Source organism: Aotus nancymaae, unplaced genomic scaffold (genome assembly GCF_030222135.1).
Source record: "Aotus nancymaae isolate 86718 unplaced genomic scaffold, 86718_ANA_hifiasm-v0.15.2.pri h1tg000010l, whole genome shotgun sequence".
Classification (NCBI taxonomy): domain Eukaryota; kingdom Metazoa; phylum Chordata; class Mammalia; order Primates; family Aotidae; genus Aotus; species Aotus nancymaae.
This window is the reverse complement of record NW_026988421.1, coordinates 60,683,468-60,711,062: the sequence shown is the minus strand read 5'-3', so window position 1 is coordinate 60,711,062 and position 27,595 is coordinate 60,683,468. Positions and strand designations below refer to the sequence as shown.

Sequence of the window (27,595 nt, the reverse complement as noted above, 5' to 3'; positions counted from 1 at the left end):
AATTCAGTGAGCACTTGCTATCTGCCTGGATTATACCTGGTTCTAGAACATTAATAAAGAAATGGCTCGGGGGCAACAAGCTGACAGGCCTCTTCAATCCAGTATGATGCGTGCTATCACAGGTATAGGTTCAGAGTGCAACAGGAATATTTAAGAGGGAAATCCAACTCAATCTTGTTCAAGAGGAAGGCAGCACTGAAGCTGAGACCTGACATCATAAGCAACTAGTAGGTAAAAAATGGAGCAGAAGGCTAGGGAGTTCGTGGTAGAAGAAATCTCACACATAAAGAGTGGGGAGTGGAACCTACAAATATTTGAGCATTGCTGAAACATAGTGAAAAGGGAGTGGGGAGGTGAGAGGATAGGGAGTGATAGATGAGATTGGAATAGAATATGAACTTTATCCTGAAGATAATATGAAACGATTGAATGATTATAAGCAGAAAAATATGAACATATTTAAATTATACAACCGGGCACAGTGGCTCACTCCTGTAATCCTAGAACTTTGGGAGGCCGACACAGGTGATCACCTGAGGTCAGGAGATCAAGACCAGCCTGGCCAACATGGTGAAACTCCGACTCTACTAAAAATACAAAAAAAGTAGCCGGGCGTGATGATGGGCACCTGTAATCCCAGCTACTTGGGAGGCTGAGGCAGGAGAATCACTGGAACCCAGGAGGCAGAGGTTACGGCGAGCTGAGATCGCACCACTGCACTCCGGCCTGGGCGACAAAGTGAAACTCCATCTCAAAAAAGTATATTAAAAAAAAAATATATATATATATATATAAAATATATATATATATTACATATATATATATATTATATATTTTGTATATGTTCTGTCACCCACCCACCAGCCTGGATGACAGAGCAAGGCCTGTTTCTAAAAAAAGAAGAGGTATCAGTGGCCTCACTAAGATGGTGGCAATGACCATCTATTTGCTCCACAAATATATAATGACCTACAACAAGTTGGGCACTAGGCATAAAAAGGTGAACAAAAATAAGACTGCTTTTGTCCTCACAGTCTTTATATACTGGTCAGAAAGAGGGACATTACTCAAATACTTAGGCATGCAAATAAATTTAGACAATGAATGTAACAGATAATGAATGAGTTTAACAGGCAATGAGACTTATAAGAGGACAACTTGACCTAGCCTGGGGCAAGAAAGGATTCTCTAAAAAGTGATGTTTTGGACTGAGATCTGAAGGATGAATAGGAGTTGCTAGGCAAGGTAGACTACAAATTCAAGAGCTGACCAGCATGGTGGCTCATGCCTGTAATCGTAGCACTTTGTGAGGCCAAGGTAGAAGGACTGCTGGAGCCCAGGAGTTCAAGACCAGCCTAGGTTATGCAAGGATATCCCATCTCTATAAAAAATAAAAAATTAGCCAGGCATAGGGGCACACACTTGTCATCCCAGCTACTTGGGAGGCTGAGATGGGAGGATAATTTGGGCCCAAGCAGTTGAGGCTGCAATAAGCCATTGTGCCACTGTACTCCAGACTGGGAGACAGAGTGAGACCTTGTTTCCCCCCTCCACCGCATCCTCCCACCAAAAAAAACCATGGCATGTATGGAGTATGTGCAAAAAAGGAAAAAAATGAGAGGGAAGTATGATAAGATGGGGTTGGAAAGGTAAGTAGGGGCTAGACCATAACTGAATTCAATAACTATTAGCTGATGAAACTGCAAGGACATATTCAAGAGAGTAGAAATGATATATAAAGGAAAGAGATACATTATACATGACTCTCAGATTTTTAGCTTCTGCAACTGTAAAAAGAAATAAACGGTGTAAGAAATAAATAGAGGCTAAGCATACTGGCTAATGCCTGTAATCCCAACATTTTGGGAGGCCAAGGCAGGTGAATCACCTGAGGTTAGGAGTTTGAGACCAGCCTGGCCAACATGGTGAAACCCCGTCTCTACTAAAAATACAAAAAATAGCTGGGCATGGTGGCAGGCACCTGTAATTCCAGCTACCTGGGAGGCTAAGGCAGGAGAATCACTTGAACCCAGCAGGGCAGAGGTTGCAGTGAGCCGAGATCGCACCACTGCACTCCAGCCTGGGTGACACAATGAGACCCCGTCTCAAAAAAAAGAAAAGAAAAAAGAAATAAATGAGTCACTTTAAACCACAGGAGATAGAATCCAAAAATACTATGTAGTTGACTGGATGACCAAGGGTGAGGAATAAATTCAAGAGTGATACATAAATTTCTGGTTTAAACAATGGGTAGATGTATTATTTAGCCCTAGGGAATGTTGGAGACAGAGTAGGTATAGGCGTGTAGAAAGTAATTTAGGTTTAGGAGCATAACGGGTTGGTGTGTCTGCAGCCAGTAGGTCTAGTATTCTTGAGGCAGATCCCAGGGAGATAAAGATTTGGTTATCAGCATATACTAGATGACTAGAGCCATAGGAGTTTATTAGATCTATTTATACATATCTATACTTCTATATTCCTATACTAATTGACCACTTGCTTCAAGAAAAGAAAAGCGCTATGGAAAATGCTTTAAATAAACAATTTTTTTTTTTTTGAGACAGTCTCGCTCCATAGCCCAGGCTGGAGTGCAGTGTTGTGATCTCAGCTCACTGCAACCTCTGCCTCCTGGGTCCCCGTTCAAGCAATTCTCCTGCCTCGGCCTCCCGAGTAGCTGGGATTACAGGCACATGCCACTATGCCCAGCTAATTTTTGTATTTTTAGTAGAGATGGGGTTTCACTATGTTGGCCAGGCTGCTCTTGAATTCCTGACCTTGTGATCTGCCCGCCTCAGCCCCCACAAAGTGCTGGGATTACAGGCGTGAGCCACTGCACTTGGCTTAAATAAACAATTTTTTAAAAAATAAAATAGAGATGAGGTCTCACTATGTTGTCCAGGCTGGTTTTAAACTCCTGAGCTAAAGCGATCTTCCTGCCTTGGCCTCCCAAAGTGCTGGGATTACATATGTGAACCACCATGCCTGGCCCATGTAAATCTTAAAATGGTAAAAAAGAAAGTAATTTTTAATACCACTTTTTAAATTTCATTTTTCATTTATTTTGGAGACAGGGTCTCACTCTGTTGCCCAGGGTTGAGTGCAATGGCATAATCATTGCTTACTGCAGCCTCAATCTGTTGGGCTCAAGAAATGCTTCCCTCCTCAGCCTCCTCAGAAGCTTGGACCACAGGTGTGTCCCACCACACTCAGGCAATTTTTTAATTTTTTGTAGAGACAGACTCTTACTATGTTGCCCAGGCTGCTTTTGAATGCCTGGCCTCAAGCAATTTTCCTGTCTTGGCTTCCCAGAGAAATTCTTTTAATTTCAAAAATATCCTTTTATTATTATTATTATTATTTTTTTTTTTTTTTTTGAGATAGAGTCTCACTGTCGCCCAGGCTGGAGTGCAGTGGTACACTCTCAGCTCACTGCAACCTCCGCCTCCTGGGATCAAGCAATTCTCCTGCCTCAGTAGCTGGGACTACAGGTGCGTGCCACCGTGCCTGGCTAATTTTTTGTATTTTTAGTAGAGACAGGGTTTCACTGTGTTAGCCAGGATGGTCTCCATCTCCTGACCTTGTGATCTGCCCACCTCAGCCTCCCTAAGTGCTGGGATTACAGGCATGAGCCACCCAACCAAGCCTATTATTTATTTATTTATTTCCTTGAGGCAGAGTTTCACTCTTGTTGCCCAGGCTGATGTGCAATGGCAGAATCTCAGCTCACCACAACTTCCGCCTTTCAGGTTCAAGTGATTCTCCTGCCTCAGCCTGCCTAGTAGCTGGGACTGCAGGCATATGTCACCACCTAGCTAATTTTTTTTTTTTTTTTTTTTTTGTATTTTTAGTAGAGATGGGGTTCATCCATGCTAGCCAGGCTGGTCTCAAACTCCTGACCCCGTGATCTGCCCGTCCTGGCCTCCCAAATTGCTGGGATTACAGGCATAAGCCACCACGCCTGGCCTATTCATTTATTTTTAAGAGAGAGAATCTTGCTCTGTTGCCCAAGCTACAGTAAAATCGCAAAATCATAGCTCATTACAACCTCAAAATCCTGGGCTAAGAGATCCTCCCACCTCAGTCTCCTGAGTAGCTGGAATTGCAGGCTTGAACCACGTGCCTGGCTCAAAAGTATTCCTTTAAATAGGAAGCTTAATTAATATAATTTCCATAATACATTTTAAAAAGTTTAATTCATGCATATTTCCCCCTTTAAAAATTTATCTACTATATAAATGAAATGCCCAGGCTGGTCTCAAATTCCTAGGCTCAAGCAATCTTCCTGCCCTGGCTTCCCAAAGTGCTGGGATAACAGGCATGAGCCACCACACCTGGCTAATACTTTTTTTTTTTTTTTAATTTACTTTTTCTTCACTAAAAGCAGATGCTTGAAATACCACTTCTTAAAAGCAGGACAATATATGTACATGTATGTGTACATATGTAGGTAGGTACAAAATTATGCTACTAAGTAGCACAACTGAGATTTAAACCCCAATCTGACTCCCAAGTCTGTGCTATTAATCACTATTCTTTTTTCCTCCATGAAAAATATGTAGAGTAAGAATCAGATTTGTGAGGAATGCCAATATTTAAAGTACAGACAAGAATATAAAAAGACCTCAGTAGAAACTGGGAAAGTTTAGCCAAAGCAGCAAAAAAAAAACCTGTGTGGTTATTATATAACCCAAGTTAAGAAAATATATCAAAGGCCGGGCGTGGTGGCTCATGCCTATAATCCCAGCACTTTGGGAGACCAAGGCGGGTGGATCACGAGGTCAAGAGATCGAAACCATCCTGGTCAACAAGGTGAAACTCCGTCTCTACTAAAAATACAAAAATTAGCTGGGCATGGTGGTGCGCGCCTGTAGTACCAGCTACTCGGGAGGCTGAGGCAGGAGAATTGCTTGAACCCAAGAGGTAGAGGTTGCGGTGAGCCGAGATCGCGCCATTGCACTCCAGCCTGGGTAACAAGAGCAAAACTCCAGCTCAAAAAAAAAAAAAAAAAAAAGAAAATATTTCAAGAGAACAAACATCTAATTTTTGAAAAAAAGTTATAAACAAATATACTTTAAATAAGTTGAATGGTTTTTCATAGTGGATTTTTCAATTGCAACACAAGTTTTTGGTAATCCCAGTACTTTGGGAGGCCGAGGTGGGAGGGCTGCTTGGGGCTAAGAGTTCTAGACTAGCCTGGATAACAAGGAGATCATATCCCTACAAAAAAATAAAAAATTAGCCAGGTGTGGTGGCGCACGCCTGTAGTCCCAGCTACTTGGGAGGCTGAAGTGGGAGAACCACTTGAGCCTGGGCAATTGAGGCAATTGAGGCTGCAGTGAGCTGTGATCACACCACTGCACTTCAGCCTGGGTGACAGAGTAAGACCTGTCTCAAAAAAAAAAAGAGAGAGAACATAGGGTTTTTTCTTTGCTTGATAATTTGTCCTAAGAGGAACATACTACATTTATGATACCAGTGATAGTTTCCAGGTCTCCAACTTTAAATAATTTTTTCTCCAAAAGAGAGAGAGAGTGAGAGTGAGAGTGAGAGAGAGAGAGAGAGAGAGAGAGAGAGAGTGTGTGTGTGTGTGTGTGTGTGTGTGTGTGTGTGTGTGTGTGTGACTGTTTAATTATTTCATTCATTCATTCAGAGAGAGGGTTCTTGCTGTGTTGCTTGGGGCTCAATCCATCCTCCTGCTTCAACGTCCTGAGTAGCTGCAATTACAGGTGTACCACTAAACCCAGCTGTTTAGAATTTAGAAGGCATTTTTTTCAAAGGAAACCAACTAAAACTTGACTTTAGGGGAAAAAAAGTAAATTAGAATTTAAAAATAAATAAAAAAGAAACTATTCAGGTTCTCTGGTTAATCCATAAAATCCCATATAACTCCTGAGATACTACTAGTACTTTCTACCTAAATAGCAAAGCAGAAGATAAATTCCATTCTCCAAACCACAGAAACAGACTTTTTCTTTTTTTTAGAAACAGATTATTATCCACTGAAAGAGGAATTCTCCCCCAGGCTTTGTAGCAAGGCGATTTCTTCAAGATCAAAAAATAGCTTCTGCAAGACAACTGCTACTGAGTATTTTAAAGCAATGAAAAGAAAGGTAACTCAATTACCCTCTACCACTCTTTCACTATTTAGCATCTATATGTTTATACAAGACTTTTTAAATTTTTTTAAGAGATAAGGTCTCGCTTTGTCACCCAGGCTGGAAGGCAGTGTCATGATCATAGCTCACTGCAACCTCGAACTCCTGGGCTCAAGCAATCCTTTTGCCTCAGCCTCCCAGATAGATAGGAATACAGGAAAATGCCACCACACCTGGCTAATTTTTTTTTTTTTTTGGAGACTGAGTCTTGCTCTGTTCTCCAGGTCAGAGTGCAGTGGAGTGATCTGGGCTCACTGTAACCTCTGCCTCCCAGGTTCAAGTGATTCTTGTGCTTCAACCTGCCAAGCTGGGACTACAAGTGTGCACCACCATGCTTGGATAATTTTTTTGTACTTTAATGGAGACTGGGTTTCACCATGTTGCACAAGGTGGTCTTGAACTCCTGAGTTCAGGCAATCCACCTGCCTTGGCCTCCCAAAATGCTAGGATTACAGGCATAAGCCACTGCGGCCAGCCCTAGCTAATTTTTAACTTTTTTGTAGAGATGGTGTCTCATTAGGCTGCCCAGGCTGGTCTCGAACTCCTGGCCTCCAGTGATCCACCAACATTAGCCTCCCAAAGTGCTAAAATTATATGCGTACCTAGCATATACTGGACATTTAAACACCAATGCTAATGCTACACAATTAGTTAAAATGACACTAAGGAAGACAGTGACTTTGAATCTCTAGTTCCCACATAATGCACATCAACTAGGATAACAAAACTAAAAATCCACACACAACACATAAAACAATTAAGTGACAAGGTGGTCTTATGATTTCCAAAACATAAGCAGAGAAGGATAAATCTTTTATCTACGTGGGGGAATTTGCTACTCCTAAGAACAGGTGATTCAGGGACCCCATCTTTCTGGTCTGCCATCTTGAAAGCATAATGAAAAGCTCCCTGGAAAGCATATTCTCAAATTGTTGACAACAGCAGCTGAAACTGGGAGTAGTTTTGTATACTTGAGGGTGATTGTGAGGAGCCCAAGTTAAGGTCTGCAGGGATGGGAGCAAGCTGGGCCCTATATAAACGTTCAAAACTAACAGCGAATGATCACTTTCCAGGACAAAGCCCCATGCTGAGGAGAAACTGCTGGGCAGAGGCTCTAAACTAAGGATGCCAAGAATAACAGGATCAAAGAAAAAAAAGATCCAGTGAAAAGTGAGGAAAGACACAGCTAGAACTCAGAAAGTAGACCTTTTTTTTTTTTTTAGCAGCTTTACTCAGATATAATTTACAGACTATATTTTTAAACACTAACAAAAATAACAGAAGCAGCAGCTCTAGAGCTGTGACACCAGAGAAGTATTCTCACTAATGCCTTCCCATCTAAAATTCAAAAAGCTTAACTTAATCTAAAAATGAGCAACAGAAAAGATCACAGTCAAATCTCACAGAAAGTAATTAGGAAGGAAAAACGAATAAGCAAAATTAGCTGGGTGCAGTGGCATATGCCTGTAGTCCCAGTTACTCAGGAGGCTAATGAGAGAGGATCCCTTAAGGCCAGGAGTTAGAGGCTGCAGTGTGCTATTACCGTGTCTGTGAATAGCCAAGGCACTCCAACGCTGGCAACATGGCAGGATTTGTCTCTTAAAAAAAAAAATTTGGTAGGCATGGTGGCTCATGCCTGTAATCCCAGCACTTTGGGAAGCCTAGGCAGGCAGATCACTTGAGGTCAGGAGTTCGAGACCAGCCTGGCCAACATGGTGAAACCCATCTCTACTAAAAATATGAAAATTAGTCGGGCACGGTGTTGCCCGCCTATAATCCCAGCTACTCTGGAGGCTGAGGCAGGAGAATTGCTTGAACCTGGGAGGCAGAGGTTGAAGTGAGCTGACATCGCACCACTGCACTCCAGCCTGGGCCAGAGTGAGACTGTTTTAAAAAAAAAAGGCAGGATATCTCCACAAATAAAGTGATCTAGAAAAGCTTATCCACAAAACAAATAAAAGTACAGCATTTTGAATGAGCTCAAAGCAGCTTATTAAGATATATACATATGGCCGGGAACAGTGGCTCACACTTATAATCCCCTAATTAGGGAAGCCAAGGCAGGTGGATCATTTGAGGTCAGCAGTTGGAGACCAACCTGGCCAACATGGCGAAACCCCATCTCTACTAAAAATATAAAACTTAGCGAGGTGCAGTGGTACACACCTGTAATCCCAGCTACTCTGGAGGCTGAGACATGATAATCGCTTGAACCTAAGATGAGGAGGCTGCAGTGAGCCAAGATCATACCACTGCACTCCAGCCTGGGTGACAGGGTGAAACTGTGTCTCAAAAAAAATAAATAAGAAATAAAAAAATATATACATATATATCATATATTGGCTGGGCACAGTGGCTCTCGTCTATAATCCCAGCACTTTGGGAGGCAGAGGCAAGCAGATCACTTAAGATCAGAATTGAAAGCAGCCTGGGCAATCCCATCTCTACAAAAATAAAAACTTAGCCAGGCATGGTAGCACGCACCTGTGGTCTCAGGTACTTGAAGGCTGAGAGGATCACTTGAACCTGGGAGGTGATGGCTGCAGTGAGCCAAGATCATGCCACTGCATTCCTGCCAGAGACCCCATCTCAGAAAAAAAAAAAATTAAAAAGTATATTATACATATTAAATATATAAATAATATATAAAAGTTTTTAAAATTACACACACACACACACACACACACACACACACACACAATTTTTTTTTAAGAGAAAGGGTCATACTCCGCCAGGTGTGGTGGCTCACACCTGTAATTCCAGCACTTTGGGAGGCCGAGGCAGGTGGATCACAAGGTCAGGAGTTCGAGACCAGCCTGGCCAATATGGTGAAACACCATCTCTACTAAAAATACAAAAACCAGCAGGGTGTGGTGGCGCACAGCTGTAGTCTTAGCTACTCGGGAGGCTGAGGCAAGAGAACCGCTTGAACCCAGGAAGTGGAGGCTGCAGTGATCTGAAATCGCACCGCTGCAGTGATCTGAAATCTCACCACTGCACTCCAGCCTGGGCAATACAGAGAGACTCCATCTCAAAAAAGAAAGAGTCATACTCTGTCACCCAGGATGGAGTACAGTGTCATGATCATAGCTCACTGTAACCTCTAACTCCTGGACTTAGGAAGTTCTCCCACCTGAGCCTCCTGAGTAGCTGGGACTACAGGCACACACCACCACCTCTGGCTAATTTTTTTTTTTTTTTATATAGAGATGGAGTCTCGCTCTGTTGCCCAGGCTTGTCTTGAACTCCTGGGCTCAAGCAATCTTCCAGACTTGGCCTCCCAGAGTACTGAGATTACAGGTGTGAGCCACCATGCCTACTAGAAGAAAAAAAATTAATGCTATGTTAAAGAACAAAAATCAAATTAAGAAAAACTTTTCAGTCTTTTGATGAGATAAAATGACTCATGAAAGAAGCAGAAATAAAAGGTAACTTTTCACAAATGAAGACTATACTAGAAAGAGCAAAAGACTGAATAAACACAACATATTTCTTAAAAATGGGAAATTTTGAGGCCTGTGTAGTAGTGCATGCCTACAGTCCTAGCTACGTGAGTTCAAAGCTATAAAGTGCCATGATTACATGTGTGAATAGCCACTGCGCTCCCATGTGGGCAACACAGCAAGACCCTGTCTCTTAAAAAGAGAGAAATTTTGAAACTGAATAAAGAAAAAGATGAAAAAGGCTTAATGTATAATAAGTGAAAGAAAGCTCAAAAAAAAAAAAAAGATTTGATATAAAGTGACCAGGGAGAGTCAAAAAGGAGAGCCAACATATGTACAAGAGTCCTTAAAGAAGAAAACCAAAGCAATTGGAAAACCAAATGCTAAAAACTGTCATTCAAGAAAATTTTGCTGAAACTTCTAAAAAATGCATATGAAACTACAATCTGAAAGTGCACACTGTGCACCCAGAAACACTGACAAAGAACACCACCAAAATATATTCTAGTAAAACTACTGATTTTTAAAGAAAATCACTTACAAAAAAGATTTTAAGATAATCACATATAAGGAAAAAAGATCAGACTGGCATCTTTTTATAGCGATGCTTTATTCCAAAAACAGTAAAGTAACACATTTAAGACAATGAAGGAAAGAAAATGTGAACCAAGAATTTCATATACAGCCAAAATAATTTTCAGTTGTAAAGTCACAAACAAGGTATTATCAATAGGCAATATTGTTTCCATAAGCCCTTTTCTCAGGAATCTACTCAATAACAAGTCACAAACAACAAAAATAACTGAAGAGACATTGACGTAAGGACTGATTATCGGTGGACGTTAACATCACAAAAAGAACTAGACATATATACCTCCTGCTGGAAGTACACCACCTATGAAGTAGTTCTGCCCTAAACAAACAAACCTGAATATTCAGAAAATATAGAAGAGAGGAACATGTTAAATGACATCATGGGGAAGCAATACTCTAGATTTATGACAACTGAGTTTCTTTTTTTTTTTTTTTTTTGAGACGGAGTTTTGCTCTTGTTACCCAGGCTGGAGTGCAATGGCGCGATCTCGGCTCACTGCAACCTCCGCCTCCTGGGTTCAGGCAATTCTCCTGCCTCAGCCTCCTGAGTAGCTGGGATTACAGGCACGCGCCACCGTGCCCAGCTAATTTTTTGTATTTTTAGTAGAGACGGGGTTTCACCATGTTGACCAGGATGGTCTCGATCTCTTGACCTCGTGATCCACCCGCCTCGGCCTCCCAAAGTGCTGGGATTACAGGCGTGAGCCACCGCGCCCGGCTGACAACTGAGTTTCTTAAACAAAAAAAGCTGCAAAAAAAAAAAAAAAAAGGAGTAATCCATATATTAAAAGCTACTTAATAAAATCACACAATGTAAGATCTTATTTGGACCCAGATTCAGGAAAACCAACAATAAAAGAAAATAAGCATTTGTAAGACAACTGATAATGTGAAATGAATTGATATTTCTAATTATTAGTTAATTTTTTAGATCTGATAACAGTATTGTTGGGTTTTTTTTTTTTTTGAAAATTCTTTTCTTTTAGAGATACATACCCAAACATTTATGGATATAATAATATGATATCCAGGGTTTGCATCAAAATAATTCTGAAAGAGGAGGTAGGTTAGCATATAGATAATTATTAAAACTGGAGGATGAATACATAGGGGTTCATTACACGATTCTATCGACTTTTGTACATGTTTGAAATTTTCTGTAAAAGGTTTTTTGTTTGTTTGTTTGTTTTTTGAGATGGGAGTCTCAGTGTGTCGCCCAGGCTGGACAGTAGTGGCACCATCTCAGCTCACTGCAACCTCCACCTCCTGGGTTCAAGCAATTCTCCTGCCTCAGCCCCCTGAGTAGCTGGGATTACAGGCACCCACCACCATCCCTGGCTAATGTTTGTAATTTTAGTAGAGGTGGGGTTTCACCATGTTGGCCAGGCTGGTCTTGAACTACTGACCTCAGGTGATCCACCCGCCTCAGCCTCCCAAAGTGCTGGGACTACAGGCGTGAGCCACCGCACCCAACCAAAAGGTATTTTTTAAGAAAGAAAAAGACACATAGATTTAGTATTCTGATTCATTAATTTAATAAAAATTTGTAGTTTTATAACACAACTCTAAAATATTACCCTCTTTTACTCGTAGAAATTCATTTTGTTTCAACCTTTATGATCTCCAGATCACATTTTCAAAGTCTTAAAAAAACTGATAAAACTTAATAGAGGTCAGGTGTGGTGGCTCACATCTGTAATCCCAGTACTTCAGCAGGCCAAGGAAGGGTTGAGGGGGAGCGGATTGTTTGAGCCCAGGAATTCAAGCCCAGCCTGGGCTACATGGTGAAATCTCATCTCTATAAAATATGCACAAAATTAGCCGGGCATTGTGGCATGCACCTGTAGTCCCAGCTACTTAGGAGGCTGAGATGGGGGAATCACCTGAGCCCAGGAAGTCAAGAATGCAGTGAACCATGATTGTGCCACTGCACTCCAGCCTGGGCATAAGAAGGAGACCTTGTCTCAAGACAAACAAACAAAACTGATAAAATTCTATCCTGACTTATCAGGTCACAGGATTATAGGTGTGAGCCACTGCACCCAGCCTTACAACTCAATTTTGAGAATGACTTATCAAATCTGGTCCACAAAGGACAATATGATTTTTATTCAGTGATTCATCCTTATAATGTCAATTAGAGAAAGCATGAAAAAAAGACGTACCTGTTTTATGTGTGGATTCATGGCCATTTCAGTTACATTCTTCTTGGTCTCACAGAAAATAATAGCCCTCCCTTCAGACCCACTGTAGACTTGAAGGACATCTCCAATAACTGCTGGCCTCTGAGACCAATGACACTGGATAGCCAAATGCTTTGAAGAAAGAAAATATCGTATTATTTGTTTCATTAAAATTATTTAAAAATATTTCTCTTGTATATTTTTTCTATCTGGTCAAGAATTAGCCTTCCTGGGAGACTGTAAGACAAAGACTCTCCTCAGCCACACTTAGAAACAATATAGTCAAAGGGCCATCAATAAACAACTTGATGAAAGAATAAACAAACTGCAGTATATTCAAACAGAATACCATTCAGCAATTAAAAGAAACCAATTACTGATATACATGGAACAATAGGAACCTTAAAAAATATACTGAGTGAATAAAGTCTTACAGAAAATGGCCATCTACAGTACCATTCCATTTATATGAAGTTCTAGAATAGGCAATACCAATCTATTGTGGAAGAAAATCAGAACAGTGGTTGTCTCTGAACTGAGGATACTGATTGGGAAGGGGCATGAGGGAACTTTCTGGGATGATGGCAATATTCGATATGATGATAAGGGTTTGGGTTACACACACATGAATTTTTCAAAAATAGGCAAATGTACACAAGATTTTGTATTTCATTGTTCATAAATCTTATCTCTAAAACTTATAAATATAATATGAATGAGCCTCAAAATATTATGCTAAGTGAATGAAGACATAAAAAGTCACATATTGTATGATTATATTTACAGTGCCGCGTTGCCTAATGACAGGGATATGTTCTGAGAAATCTACCGTTAGGCAGCTTCATAATTACGCAAACACCAGAGTGTACTTACACAAACCTAGGGTATAGCCTACTACACACACCTAGGGTATATGGTATGCCCTACTGCTTCTAGGCTACAAACCTATACAGCATATTACTGTACTGAACACTGTAGACAATGGTAAGTATATGTGTCTCTAAACTTATCTAAACATAGGAAAGGTACAGTAAAAATATGACATAAAAGATAAAAACTGATACACATGTATAGGACAGCTCCATTATAATCTTATGGGACCACCATCATATATGTGCCATCATATATATGGTCCACTGATGACCAAAACATCACTATGCAGCACATGAATGTAAATGAAATATCCAGAACAGGTATATCCATAGAGACAAAAAGCAGACTGGTGGTTGACAATGGCTAAAGGAGGGAATGGAGGCTGGGCACGGTAGCTCATGCCTGTAATCCCAGCACTTTGGGAGGGCAAGGCAGGCGGATCACCTGAGGTCAGGAGTTGGAGACCAGCCTAGGCAACATGGTAAAACCCCACTCTACTAAAAATACAAGAAATTAGCCAGGCATGGTGGCAGGCACCTGTAACTCCAACTACAGGGAGGTTGAGGCAGGAGAATTGCTTGAACCTGGGAGGTGGAGGTTACAGTGAGCTGTGATGGCGCCACTGCTTTCCAGCCTGGGCAACAGACCAAGACTGTCTCAAAAAAAAAAAAAAAGAAAAAAAGAAAAAGCAAGAAGGGAATGGGGAGTAACTACTTAATGGTTTTGGGGTTTCCTTTTGGGGTGATGAAAATGTTTGGAAATAGAAGTGACGGCTGTACACTGTAAATGTACTACATGACAGTGATTGTATACTTTAAAATGATTAGTTTTAGTTATGTGAATTTTACCTCTCAGTTTTAAAAACTGTAAATATGGCACTTTTCTTAAAGATATATATGCTAGGAAGGGCACGGTGGTTCACATCTACAATCTCAGCACTTTGGGAGGCTGAAGGGGGTGGATCACCTGAAGTCATGAGTTCAAGACCAGCCTGGCCAACATGGTGAAACCCCATCTTTACTAAAATTATAAAAATTAGCTGGGCATGGTGGCAGGCACCTGTAATCCCAGCTACTCGGGAGGCTGAGGCAGGAGAATTGCTTGAATCCAGGAGATGGTTGCAGTGAGCCAAGATTCGCACCATTGCACTCCAGCCTGGATGACAAGAGCAAAACTCCAGTATTAAAAAAAAAAAAAAAAAGATATGTATGTTAAAATACTTATGGGGAGATCAGGTACAGTGGCTCACACCTGTAATCCCAGCACTTTGGGAGTTCAAGGCAGGCAGATCACATGAGGTGAGGACTTTGAGACCAGCCTAGCCAACATGACAAAACTACATCTCTACTAAAAATATAAAAATTAGCCAGGCGTGGTGGTGCATGCCTGCAGTCCCAGCTACTCACACGGCTGAGGGAGGAGAACTGCCTGAACCTGGGAGGTGGAGGTTGCAGTGAGCCAAGATTATGCCACTGCACTGCAGCCTGGGTGACAGAGTGAGACTCTCTCAAAAAAAAACACAAAAAAACAAAAACACAACACAACAAAGAAAACTCACATATCCTTGAGTGGTGTTAAAAGTAAAATAAATAAACAAAAATAAAAACCACAGGGATGCAAATCAGCAAAACAGACTACGGGAAACTCATAAGACAAATGAGTTTTTTTTTTTTTTTCTGAGATGGGGTCTGATGCTGTCACCCAGGCTGGAGTTCAGTGGTGTGGTCTCAGCTCACTGCAACCTCCACCCCTCCCAGGTTCAAGTGATTCTCCTGTCTCAGCTTCCTGAGTAGCTGGGTCTACAGACACGTGCCACCACACCTGGCTAATTTTTGTATTTTTAGTAGAGATGGGGTTTTACCATATTGGTCAAGCTGGTCTCGAACTCCTGATCTCAGGTGATCCACCTGCCTTGACCTCCCAAAGCCTGGGATTACAGGCGTGAATCACCACACCCGCCGACAAATGAGTTTTTTTCAACAGAAAATTGCGAAGAAAAAAGGAACTATAGATCATAAAATATTTAGCCGGGAGTGGTGGCGGACCCCTGTAATCCTAGCTACTCAGGAGGCTGAGGCAGAATTGCTTGAAGCCGGGAGGCAGAGTGTGCAGTGAACTGAGATGGCACCATTGCACTCGAGCCTGGGCAACAAGAGCAAAACTCCATCTCAAAAAAAAAAAAAAAAAGAAATATATACCATTACTTGAAGATGAAATGATGACTGGGATTGCTTCAAATGCAGGGGTGAAAAAAAGATCATTGTTAAAGACTGGTAATAGGTAATGGGTACATCATGTTCTTTACACTATTCAATCTTCGTATTCAATTTACCATTCAATTTTATGTTTGACAATGTCCTTATCAACTTTTTTACTGATACATTTTACATTCTTACTGCAAAACTTTCAATGATTACAAAATATACAAAGCTTCCTTTTACCATCCAGCACTCCCCTTACCAGAAGTAATCATTATTTGAAGTTTATTCTTTCAAACTGTTTTTGTGTATTTACATAAATGCTATTCTTTCAAACTGTTTTTGTGTATTTACATAAATGCCTAAGGAATCCATTTAGCACTATTTGTCTATTTTTTAAAGTAGTGTAATTTTTGCACACATCATTGTATAATTAGGTTTTTATCACTAATTCTTTTTAACTACTGCATTACATTCTGCAGATAATAATGCTGTTCACCTCGTCGCCTAGTCTTTCCTACATACACATAAATATACATCTATTAAATAGAAAAATGATATATGGTACCTATTGACTGACATAAATACTGTAAACATTACTTTTAATTTTTTTTTTTTGAGATGAGTCTCGCTCTGCCGCCAGGCTGGAGTGCGGTGGCACGATCTTGGCTCACTGCAACCTCCGCCTCCCTGGTTCAAGTTTCTCCTTCCTCAGCCTCCTGAGTAGTTGGGATTATAGGCGCATGCCACCATACCCAGAAAATTTTTGTATTTTTAGTAGAGATGGGTTTTGCCATGTTGGTCAGGATGGTCTCAATCTCCAGAGCTTGTGATCTGCTCACCTTGGCCTCCAAAAGTGTTGGGATTACAGACGTGAGCCACCATGCCCAGTCTAATTCTTTTTTTAAACATACTATTGGTTTAACGTTTAACTTTCATGGACTCAAAATTATAAACCTTTTCCCTTATGGATTCTTCTTCTAACTTCCATGGTTGTTTTTTTTTTTTTTTTTTTTTTTGAGATGGAGTTTCGCTTTTGTTACCCAGGCTAGAGTGCAATGGCTTGATCTCAGCTCACCACAACCTCCGCCTCCTGGGTTCAAGCGATTCTCCTGCCTCAGCCTCCCGAGTAGCTGGGACTACAGGCACGCGTCACCATGCCTGGCTAATTTTTGTATTTTTAGTAGAGACGGGGTTTCACCATGTTGACCAGGATGGTCTCAATCTCTTGACCTTGTGATCCACCTGCCTCGGCCTCCCGAAGTGCATGGTTGTTTTTTTTGGAGACAGGGTCTCCCTCTGTCACCCAGGCTGGAGCGCAAGTGGCATAATTTCAGTTTATTGCAACCTCCACCTCCCAGATTCAAGCAATTCTCACGCCTCAGTCTCTCAAATAGCTGGGACTACAGGGAACCAGACTGATGGCCGGCTAATTTTTCTATTTTTAGTAGAGACAGGGTTTCACTATGTTGGCCAGGCTGGTCTCAAACTCCTGACCTCAAGTGATTTGCCCGCCTTTGCCTCTCAAAGTGTTGGGATTACAGGCGTGAGCTACCACGCCCAGCCGAACTTCTGTGTTAGAAAAGCATTCCCAGGCGGAGCGTGGTGGCTTACGCCTGTAATCCCAGTACTTTGGGAGGCTGAGGCAAATGGATCACAAGGTCAGGAGTTTGAGACGAGCCTGGCCAACATGGTGAAACTCCATCTCTAAAAAAAAATAAATAAAAATTAAAAAATAGAAAAGCATTCCCTTTCCTGAAATCAAAAAACTCTTCATTCACCTACATCTGCTTTAAGTTATTTTACAGCTTAATTTTTTAAATCTATCAGAAATTTTTTTGGTATAGGGGAATGGGATGAGGATCATACATTTTTCACCTCAGCTTTCACAAATCATCTCAGCACTATTCTTTTCTAGTCAATATGAATCGCCTTGTCACATTGTAAATACTTTGCTGTTTTTAGGGTTTGGTTTTTTTTTTTTTTTGAGCTGCTTTAAAGAGAGAAAGAAAGAAATACTTCAAATCTGTCTCTATGGCTGCTTGTATGCTTCCTATTAGGACCTTCCTATTCATGTGCTCCCCTACCCCCCGCCCTATTTATTTTATTCTGCTACTCAGTCTCAGACTACAAAAATATATAGGTATTTTACTGACTAAGAGCAGAAAACAGAGATTAGGCCTGAATAAGAATCCAAAACTTAGGTTTAGCTTCAACAAATGTCAAAAGTAAATACCAACTAAAAGCTAAAATCTATCATGCTAGAAAGCTACTTACTTCCACAGTGGTTGCAGCCTTTTGAGTCATTTTTCCAACAAGGTCAACCTGTTCATATCTGGATTTCATGTATTTTTTTGCAACTTTGTATACCCACTGTGGGCAAGTTGCAGAAAAAAGTAAAGTCTGAGGATTGTCTTCAGAATCTTAAATAAACAAAAAGAATTCAAATGTTTTCTTAATTTCCCACGATGTAGTCAGCTCTTAAAAATCCTCCCCAAGCTTCAAAAAAATAATGAAAAATTCAAAACTTGGGGTGAATTTTTAACACACAGAATTCATTGCAATTATAAAAATTTTCAGCTTGCAAAATGGGGGACAATTATGAAGAGAACTGAACCCAGAAGGAAGGGGAGAATTTAAGAAGGAACAATGAACAAAGAAATCAATGAGTTAGTAAAAGTACTGACTATAAAAAAAAATAGAAAAAAGCATAGGAAGCTAAGAAAATAGTTAAAAGGATGCTATCATATTTTTTCAGAGACAGAACAGATACTAAATTATTTTAGTTTTGTTAGAACAAATTAGCACTATTCTTTTCTAGTCAATACGAATCACAGGGGGACACTGTAGAAGACAGTTAGAACTTTGTTAGAACACTGGGGACACTGAAATAAAACTTATTAAATAAAAACTTGTTTAAGATGGAAGAGTAATTGCTAATGTGCTTATTCTGAATTAGGATATACCAGTTTTGTAGGATTCGTGAATAATATCTTCAACTTGTTCAGCAAAACCTAAATCTAACATTTGATCCACTTCATCGAGTACAACATGGCGCAGTTTAGAAAGATCCAATCGGCCACTCTGCAGATGGTCTTTGATACGACCAGGGGTTCCAACCAAGATGTCAATACCATTTCGAATATGATTAACTGTGAGAAGAGAGAAATGCCACCAGTATGTGAAAATCACACTTTCACATTATTTCTTTAAATTTAAGTATCAAACATATCTTTGCACTTCTTTGATACATATTTACTCACTTTGGCTTTGATACGACGTTCCACCATAAAAACATGCCACGCTGAGTTTCCTAGTTATATCTTTGAAGTCTTTGGCTACTTGATTTGCCAGTTCCCTTGTTGGAGCCAAAACGAGTACCTGAGCAAGAGGTTTAAAAAACAAAAAGATATTTTTCTAAAGACTTACGTAAGTTAAAATCGAGAAGACTTTTTTTAGGTGCATTTAAAACCAGGAATCTCAAGTACTTAAAGACACAGCACAAATAGCAAATAAGAACACCGGCATATATTTATTATATCCTCCTCCTTTCCTTCAGGTCTCTTCAGTGAGGTTCTCAAGCCTCCTTTCATATCTCCCTGCCCTTATCATTTCTTCTCAGCCCTTATACCACCTAAGATAATGACATTTTACTTATTTGCTGATTGTCTATCTCACCCAATAAAATGTAAGCTCCACGAAGGCAGGGATTTATGTCAGTTTGGGTTACTATATTCCTAACACTTCAAACAGTGCCTGGTACAGTACAAGAAACTCAGAGATATTTGTTAAATGAATGAATGTCCACCATGTGCTAGGAACTAATGCTTTACAGGAATTATCTAATTTGATTTTCATAAAAATCCATGGGTGGCATTATTACACCATTTTCAGAGATGAGAGACTTGTGTCTCAGAGAAGTAAAGTCTTTCCCAAAATCAAACAGCTAGAAATGGCAGAGCTAGAATCTCCAGTTAACATCTGCCTCAAAAGCTTTTTAAGGCAGCTTTGGGGCCAGGCATGATGGTTAACACGTATAATCCCAACACCTTGGAAGGCCAGGTGGAGGGATTGCTTGAGGCCAGTAGTTTAAAACCAGCCTGGGCAACACAGTGTGACCCCAACTCTACAAAAAATTTAAAAATTAACCAAGTATGGTGGCACCTGCCTGTAGTCCTACCTACTGGAGAGACTGAGAGGAGGAGAAAATTGCTGGAGCCCAGGAGTTCGTGGTTACAGTGAGCCATGGTCACCCTGCTGTACTCCATCCTGGGCAACAGGGTAAGACCCTGTCTCTTAAAAAAAAAAAAAAAGCAGTGTTGAGATTACGTCCTATTTCAGTCTTTTCCTAATTTCACCCCAAAAACGTCACTCTCCAAAAAGATTTATCCATTTATCCTGTAAGTCAGCATAGCTGATCCAAGACAATTATGATTTAATTATACTTATGTATGTTAATTTGCTCTTATAATACCACTCAAAAGGCTTACAAAGAACAAATTACTTTTAGTCATACAGCTGTTCATATGATGATGATAATATTTTTCTTCATTTTTACAAACCTTAAGTCTACAGAGCTTTGCTTTTTAGGTCAAACCTCTTTTAGGCTTACATTTTACTAGTCTCCTCTGTTGGTTGATTTTACATTTATAAAATAAGACAGATGTCTAGTACTCCAATAATATATGAACTAGCAATATAATTTCTATAATACTCTTCTTAAAAAGTCCATCTGTGTGTGCTCACTTCAGCAGCACATACACTAAAATTGGAATGTCACAGAGATTAGCACGACCCCTGCACAAGGATGACATGAAAATTCATGAAGCTTTCTATACTAAAGGGAAAAAAAGTCAACACTGAAATAAATGATATTGAACATTTACCAAATGACAAATAAATGAACGTCTCTTTAGAAAGTTCATTTGTTTAAAAGCAAATGTCAGGACGGAAAAAAAGAGAAGGGTCAACTAGGCTAGGTGGGGTGGCTCACACCTGTAATCCCAGCACTTTGGGAGGCCAAGGCAGGTGGATCACCTGAGGTCAGGAGTTCAAGAACAGCTTGGCCAACATAGTGAAACCCTGTCTCTACTGAAAATACAAAAATTAGCTGGGCATGAGTAATTCCAGCTATTTGGGAAGCTGAGCCAGGAGGATCACTTGAACCCAGGAGGCAGAGGTTGCAGTGAGCCAAGATTGCACCACTGCACTCCAGCCTGGACAACAGGAGCGAAACTCTGTCTCAAAAAAAAAGAAAAGGGTCAACTAAATATATAAACTGTAAATAAGATTTACTGGCTTTATAATACATAAAATTATCAAAGACATCTATGGATCCATGCACATCACATTCATATGCAGTAAGTACTTTAACTTCTCTTGAGATTTCTTTTTGTGAAAAATAACATTTTTGCTTTATGCTACAGCTCTACTTTTCTATCTTGGGGGTACTAGTAACTTAAGACTATAGAAAGTCTTAAAGACTAAAGAAAGAATAAAAACTAAAGAAAAGTATAACTCTTTCTTTCCCTTTCTGTTACGTTAACATTTAAAGCTCTTACTCCCTATAACGATTACCTTTGGTGAGCGGCTTTTTTTAATTGTTTCTTGATTTCTTTGTAGTCTTTCAATCAAGGGAATGGCAAAAGAGAATGTCTTTCCTGTTCCTGTCCGTGCTTGAGCTATTAAATCTTTTCCTTCATATACAGGACCAAAAGTCTTAACTTGAATAGGAAAGAGGTATGTTACCCCTCGACCTGTAAAATGAGATTCCATTAAAATATTTCTTTAAGACTAGCATTAGGAAAAAATACATTCATTTGAAAATGACAATAGGCCGGGCACAGTGGCTCACGCCTGTAATCCCAGCACTTTGGGAGGCCGAGGCAGGTGGATCACGAGGAACAGGAGTTTAAGACTAGCCTGGCCAATATGGTGAAACCCTGTCTCTACTAAAAATACAAAAATTAGCTGGGCATGGTGACGTGCCTATAATCCCAGCTACTCAGGAGGCTGAGGCAGCAGAATTCCTTGAACCTGGGAAGCAGAGGTTGCAGTGAGCCAAGATTGCGCCACTGCACTCCAGCTTGGGTGACAGAGCGAGACTCCGTCTCAAAAACAAACAAAAAAAGCAAAAAAATTAACCAAAAAACTGCATACCTTTCAGAAGCTTTATAGTCTCTTCAGAAATAGGGAAATTGGAGAAGGCTCCTTCTTTCTGTTCACGTGTTAAGGTCTGTAAAAATGAAATCAATGTCCTAAATAGTATAATTTATATTAAACTCTTCCTCATTTACCGTTTTTAATTTTGCTAAACAAACAAATCAACTTTAGTTAGTACTTGCAAAAACTGTACAGATTAACTTAAATTAACTTACAAGGAAAATTAGTGGGACACTGGCCAGGTGCAGTGGCTCACGCCTGTAATCCCAGCACTTTGGGAGGCTGAGGTGGGCAGATCACAAGGTCAGGAGTTTGAGACCAGGCTGGCCAACATGGTAAAACCTTGTCTCTACTAAAAATATGAAAATTAGCTGCGCTTGGTAGTGCGCACCTATAGTCCCAGCTACTCAGGAGGCTAAGACAGGAGAATCCCTTGAACCTGGGAGGCGGAGGTTGCAGTGAGCCAAGATCACGCCACTGTACTCCAGCCTGGCGACAGAGTAAGACTCTGTATCAAAAAAAAAAAAAAAATAGTGGCACACTCTTTTAGACCGAATCTTGCTCTGTCACCCAGGCTGAAGGGCAGTGGTGTGATCTCGGCTCACTGCAACCACTGTCTCCTAGGTTCAAGCGATTCTCCCATCTCAGTCTTCCAAGCAGCTAGGATTACAGGCACCCACCATCATGCCCAACTAATTTTTGTATTTTAGTAGAGATGAGGTTTCACCATGTTGCCCAGACTGGTCTTGAACTCCTGACCTCAGGTGATCCACTGGACTCAGCCTCAGCCTCCCAAAGTGCTAGGATTACAGGCATTCTTTTTTTCAGACAGGCTTTTTTTTTTTCAGACAGGGTCCCACTCTGTTGCCCAGGTTGGAGTGCAGTGGCACCATCATAGCTCACTGTCACCTCAACCTCTGGGCTGAAATCCTTCCCACCTCAGCCTCCCAAGTAGCTGGGACCACAGGTGCATGCCACCATGCTCACCTACTTTTTTTAATCTTTTGTAGAGACAAGATATGTTACCCAGGCTGGTCTCAAACTCTTGGCCTCAAGAGACCCTCCCAGCTGGGCACAGTGGCTCACACCTATAATCCCAGCACTTTGGGAGGCCAAGGCAGGAGCATTACCTGAGGTCAGGAGTTTGAGACCAGCCTGATCAACATGGAGAAACCTCGTCTCTACTAAAAATACAACAAATTAGCTGGGCAGGGTGGCACATGCCTGTAATCCCAGCTACTCAGAAGGCTGAGGCAGGAGAATCGCTTGAACCTGGGAGGCAGAGGTTGTGGTGAGCCAAGATCACACCATTGCACTCCAGCCTGGGCAACAAGATTGAAACTCCATCTCATTTAAAAAAAAAGAGAGAGAGAGAGATCCTCCTGCCTTGGCCTCCAAAATTGCTGAGATTATAAGCATGAGCCACCATGCCCAGCCAAAAAGGCTATTTATTAATCTAAATCATACTTACAGATGTAGACAAAATTATAAAGATTAACATAAGCCTATAAACTAAGCTAAAATAAATTACACAATGAGAAATGTAAAATACAAAAAGTAGCTGGGCGTCATGGTGGGTGGCTGTAATCTCAGCTACTTGGGAGGCTGAAGCAGGAGAATTGTTTGAACTCAGAATGTGGAGGTTGTAGTGAATGGAGATCATATCACTGCACTCTAGCAAGGGTGACAGCGAGACTCTGTCTGAAAAAAAAAAAATTACAAAAATAATACACTGTTGGCCAGATGCCATGGCTCAAGCCTGTAATCCCAGCACTTTGGGAGGCCAAGGTGGTAGGATCACTTAAGCCCAGGAGTTCAAGACTAGCCTGGGCAACACAGCGAGACCCCATCTCTATAAAAAACAAACTAACTAAATAAATAATATAATATACTGTCACTGTGGAAACTTTTGAAACTGGTCGAGCCCAGTAGCTTATGTCTATAATCCCAGAACTCTGGGAGGCCAAAGCTAGTAGATCACTTGAGCCCAGGAGTTCAAGACCAGTCTGGGCAACATAGTGAGACACCATCTCTCCTAAAAATACACAAATTAGCCGGGTGTGGTGGTATGTACCTATAGTTCCACCTACTCGGGAGGCTGAGGTGAGAGGATCACCTGAGCCCAGGGAGGATGAGGCTGCAGTAAGCCATGATCACACTACTGCACTTCATTCTAGGCAACAGAGTGAGACCCTTTCTCAAAAAAAAGAAGAAAAGAAAAGAAAGAAGCCCGGCGTGGTGACTCACACCTGTAATCCCAGCACTTTGGGAGGCTGAGGAGGGCAGATCACAAGGTCAAGAGATTGAGACCATCCTGGCCAACACCGTCTCTACTAAAAATAAAAAATTAACGGCATGGTGGCACGTGCCTGTAGTCCCAGCTACTCGGGAGGCTAAAGCAGGAGAATCACTTGAATTGGGGAGGCAGAGGTTGCAGTGAGCCGAGATCGCACTACTGCACTCCAGCCCGGCGACAGAGCAAGACGCTGTCTCAGAAAAAAAAAGAAACTACAGAAAAAAAAAAAAAGAAACTACAGAAAAAACAGAAACAAATTTAAAAATTTATAATCCATTCAGCTAAAGCCACATTTGAAAATACTCCACCAATCCTCAATCTAGGCACATAAAAGTTTTAGAATAGAAATAAAATCACATTACGTATACCATTTTATAATCTTTTTTTTTCCTTTTTTTGAGACAGACTTTCACTCTTGTTGCCCAGGCTGGAGGGCAAAGTGCGATCTTGGCTCACTGCAACCTCCGCTTCCCAGGTTCAAGCGATTCTCTTGCCTCAGTCTTCCAAGTGGCTGGGACTACAGGCATGCACCACCACGTCCAGCTAATTTTTTGTATTTAGTAGAGATGGGGTTTCATCATGTTGGTCAGGCTGGTCTTGAACTCCTGACCACAAATGATCCACCTGCCTCAGCCACCCAAAGTGCTGAGATTACAGGCGTGAGCCACCGCACCTGGCCTATTTTTTTCTTTTAGCAAGATAAATAACTACCTTTTCTATTGCTTACCCTTTGGGATAGCGGTATTATATTACATAGCTATAGTATGTTTTGTCTAAACCAGTTGTCTACTATCAGACATTTAGGATGTTTAAATATTTTGCTATTATCAACAATATTACTGTGATAAAAGTACTTATTCATACAGCTTTGCACACCTCTTGGTCATCTCCTTAGGATAAATTCCTTTAAGCAGAATTCCTAAACTCTCATGTGATCTAAACAAAATAATAAACAATTAAACCTATTATATACAGATTTTACCAGGCAAAATCTCAACAGAGCAAGAAGCAACCCATAAATTCCACTGCTAGCAATACAGACTTATAGGACCTTATTTAGATCAACAAACATTTGTGCTTCTTGCCAAACAGCAAATTCACAAATAAGAAAAAAAAACTCCACAGGATTCAACATGTTCTCCCAATGCTCCCCAAAGATTATGAATTAAGCTCAAATGTATATGAGTATCAGCAATTATTATATTTAAAGAATATAAAGAATTATCATCAGCCAGATGCAGTAGCTCACGTCTGTAATCACAGTAGCTTTGGTCAGGAGTTTGAGACCAGCCTGGCCAACATGGTGAAACTCTGTCTCTACTAAAAATATGGAAATTAGCCAGGCGTGGTGGCACGTGCCTGTAATCCCAGCTACTCAGGAGGCTGAGGCAGGAGAATCACTTGACTTGAACCCAGGAGGAGGAGGTTGCCATGAGCCAAAATTGTGCCACTGCACTCTAGCCTGGGTGACAGAGCAAGACTCTGACTCAAAAAAAAAAAAAAAAAGAAAGAAAGAAAAAAATTCAAATAGGTGACCACTGAGCAATTCAGAATAACTTTAGGAACCCAAATGTACAGGAAAGGTTTAAATTTGACCATTTATCCCACCTTGCCCCAAGAGAAAGGCCATACAATGAAATAAACAAGGGCCAAAGGAAAAAAGGCTCACCTGGACAGACTCTCTAGTCCAACTGAGAATACTAGACACTAAGCAAGAAATGTTATAGAATCAATTCTAATTAGCCTTAAAAAAATCAAATCTACCTGTATTTCAAGGATAGTGTCAAATGTAAAATAAAAAGCATCCATACCTCCTCTAGTTTATTATCACTTGATTTATGAGTAGAACTATCTAAGGATGATACTCGCTTTGATTTTTTTTCATATTCATCAATATCTCCATTTGGTAGATCTTTTCTTCTTGCCTTATGAGATTTAGAGAATTCATCTGAAAGTCTGTTAAATCCTTCTTCAGTGTCTCCATTTAGCTTCTCTTTCATTTTAGTTTTTTTGGCCTTGGGAGAATCCAGGTCATCTGTAACACCATTTTCTCTTGTTTCTGATTTCTCATCTGAATCATAATGGTGCCTTGACTTCCTTCTGTCACTCTGTGAACAAACAAAGAAGCAGTGACAAGATGGTCAGAGGTTTCCTTTTAAGACTCTAGAGAAGTTAGAGCATGACTCTCCCACCAGTTCATCTCAATCTACAGTTATTTTGAAAACCTACCTGGTAGAAATCCAGACTGGTTACTGATGCCAAGCTCTAAGTGTCACCTGTTGCTATCTTTCTCATCCCATTCCTAGCATTCTCAAGACTCAGCCTCTGTACCCTCTCTAATCCCACCATAAGATTTAAGGAAAATTAAAACATTTTCTTCTCAGGAAAAGAAATACAACCCCAGAATCATAAATTACTAAACAAACAAAAACTTCCAACATTTCTAAGAGAAAAAAATTAATACTTATTGAATACCTACCCAGCACTGTGTAATGTGTTTTCAGCTTATCTTGTTTAAATCTTCATAACAACCCTATAAGGGAAGTACAGGTCCATAATCCCTTATCCGAAATTGCGATATCCATAAAGCTCTGAAAACCGAAAGTTTTTTTGTAACTTATTTGGAGGCAAAACCTTACCTGAACTCATTTGATGGCAAAATTCAACTTGAACTACTGTCAGGCTCTTTAGTCTTTATTTATCCCACTAGTACGACTATTCAATTTAATATATTTAATATTAAGGTGTTTGATTACAGGTTTTGGGCCTCAAACCCTACTGGGATGTTACCCTTCTAAAAATCCCTGAATTCTGAATTCTAAAACCCAACTAGTTCCAAGGATTTTGGATAAGGGATAGTGAACCTGTATTACCTTTGTCATTTTATTTATTTATTTTTGAGATGGAGTCTTGCTCTGTCACCCAGGCTGGAGTGCAGTGGTGCAATCTTGGCTCACAGCAACTTGCACCTCCCAGGTTCAAGCAATTCTCCTGCCTCAGCCTCTCCAGGAGCTGGGACTACAGGCATGCAACACCACGCCCAGTTAACTTTTGTATTTTTAGTAGAAACGAGGTTTCATCCTGTTGGCCAGACTGGTCTTGAATTACTGACCTCAGGTGATCCACCTGCCTTGGCCTCCCAAAGTGCTGGGATTACAGGCGTGAGCCACCGTGCCCGGCCACCTTTGCCATTTTATACACAAGTAAACAGAAGTTCTAAGAGATTAAGGAACTTGCCAAAGATCCACATGTGGGATTTCCTGCAACTGTAAGTACTAGAAATTGAATCTAACACTGCCTGCCCATTCTCTTTTCATATTATGCTTCCTCCCTGCACTTTGATAATTCACAGGTTAAAGGAAAACAAAACAGAACTATACAATTAATATAAAAATCCAATTGTTATACTTCCATGGAAGGACAGTAATCCTGGAGTTTTTTGTTTTACTTTTTAAATTTAGCTAATAAAATTTTTAAAAATTAAAAAGCACTATTCTGCATCATCAATTTTAAAATGCCAAACTAGTGGCCAGCGTTGTGATATTTACAGAACATAAGAAATGATTTGGGAATTTAGAACTTCAGTCTGGTGGCTAGCCGCAGTGGCACGCCTGTAATCCCAGCACTTTGGGAGGCCGAGGTGGGTAGACAACCTGAGGTCAGGAGTTCGAGACCAGCCCGACCAACAGGG

At 40.6% G+C, this 27,595-nt stretch overlaps 1 protein-coding gene and 1 non-coding gene across 7 annotated transcripts in view; one reads left to right on the top strand and one right to left on the bottom strand.

The window, feature by feature from the left end:
- The window catches only part of DDX50 (DExD-box helicase 50), a 46,809-nt gene that overhangs the window by 16,063 nt on the left and 3,151 nt on the right, over positions 1-27,595 (bottom strand). For 3 of the 6 annotated variants that reach the window (XM_064374212.1, XM_064374211.1, XM_064374216.1), the window contains exons 2-8: positions 25,716-26,012; positions 21,606-21,681; positions 21,024-21,202; positions 18,710-18,827; positions 18,413-18,598; positions 17,724-17,869; positions 12,358-12,507 (exon numbers count right to left, since the gene is read on the bottom strand). In XM_064374212.1, the coding sequence (XP_064230282.1) occupies positions 12,358-12,507; positions 17,724-17,869; positions 18,413-18,598; positions 18,710-18,827; positions 21,024-21,202; positions 21,606-21,681; positions 25,716-26,012 (1,152 nt within the window). Of the gene's footprint in view, positions 1-12,357; positions 12,508-17,723; positions 17,870-18,412; positions 18,599-18,709; positions 18,828-21,023; positions 21,203-21,605; positions 21,682-25,715; positions 26,013-26,383; positions 26,984-27,595 lie in introns of those variants that run through there. The other 3 variants (XM_064374214.1, XM_064374215.1, XM_064374213.1) reach the window with 2 other exon arrangements.
- LOC135274052 (U6 spliceosomal RNA) lies at positions 20,185-20,288 on the top strand. Its single transcript, XR_010341868.1, has one exon. It is a non-coding gene; the product is annotated as a U6 spliceosomal RNA (small nuclear RNA).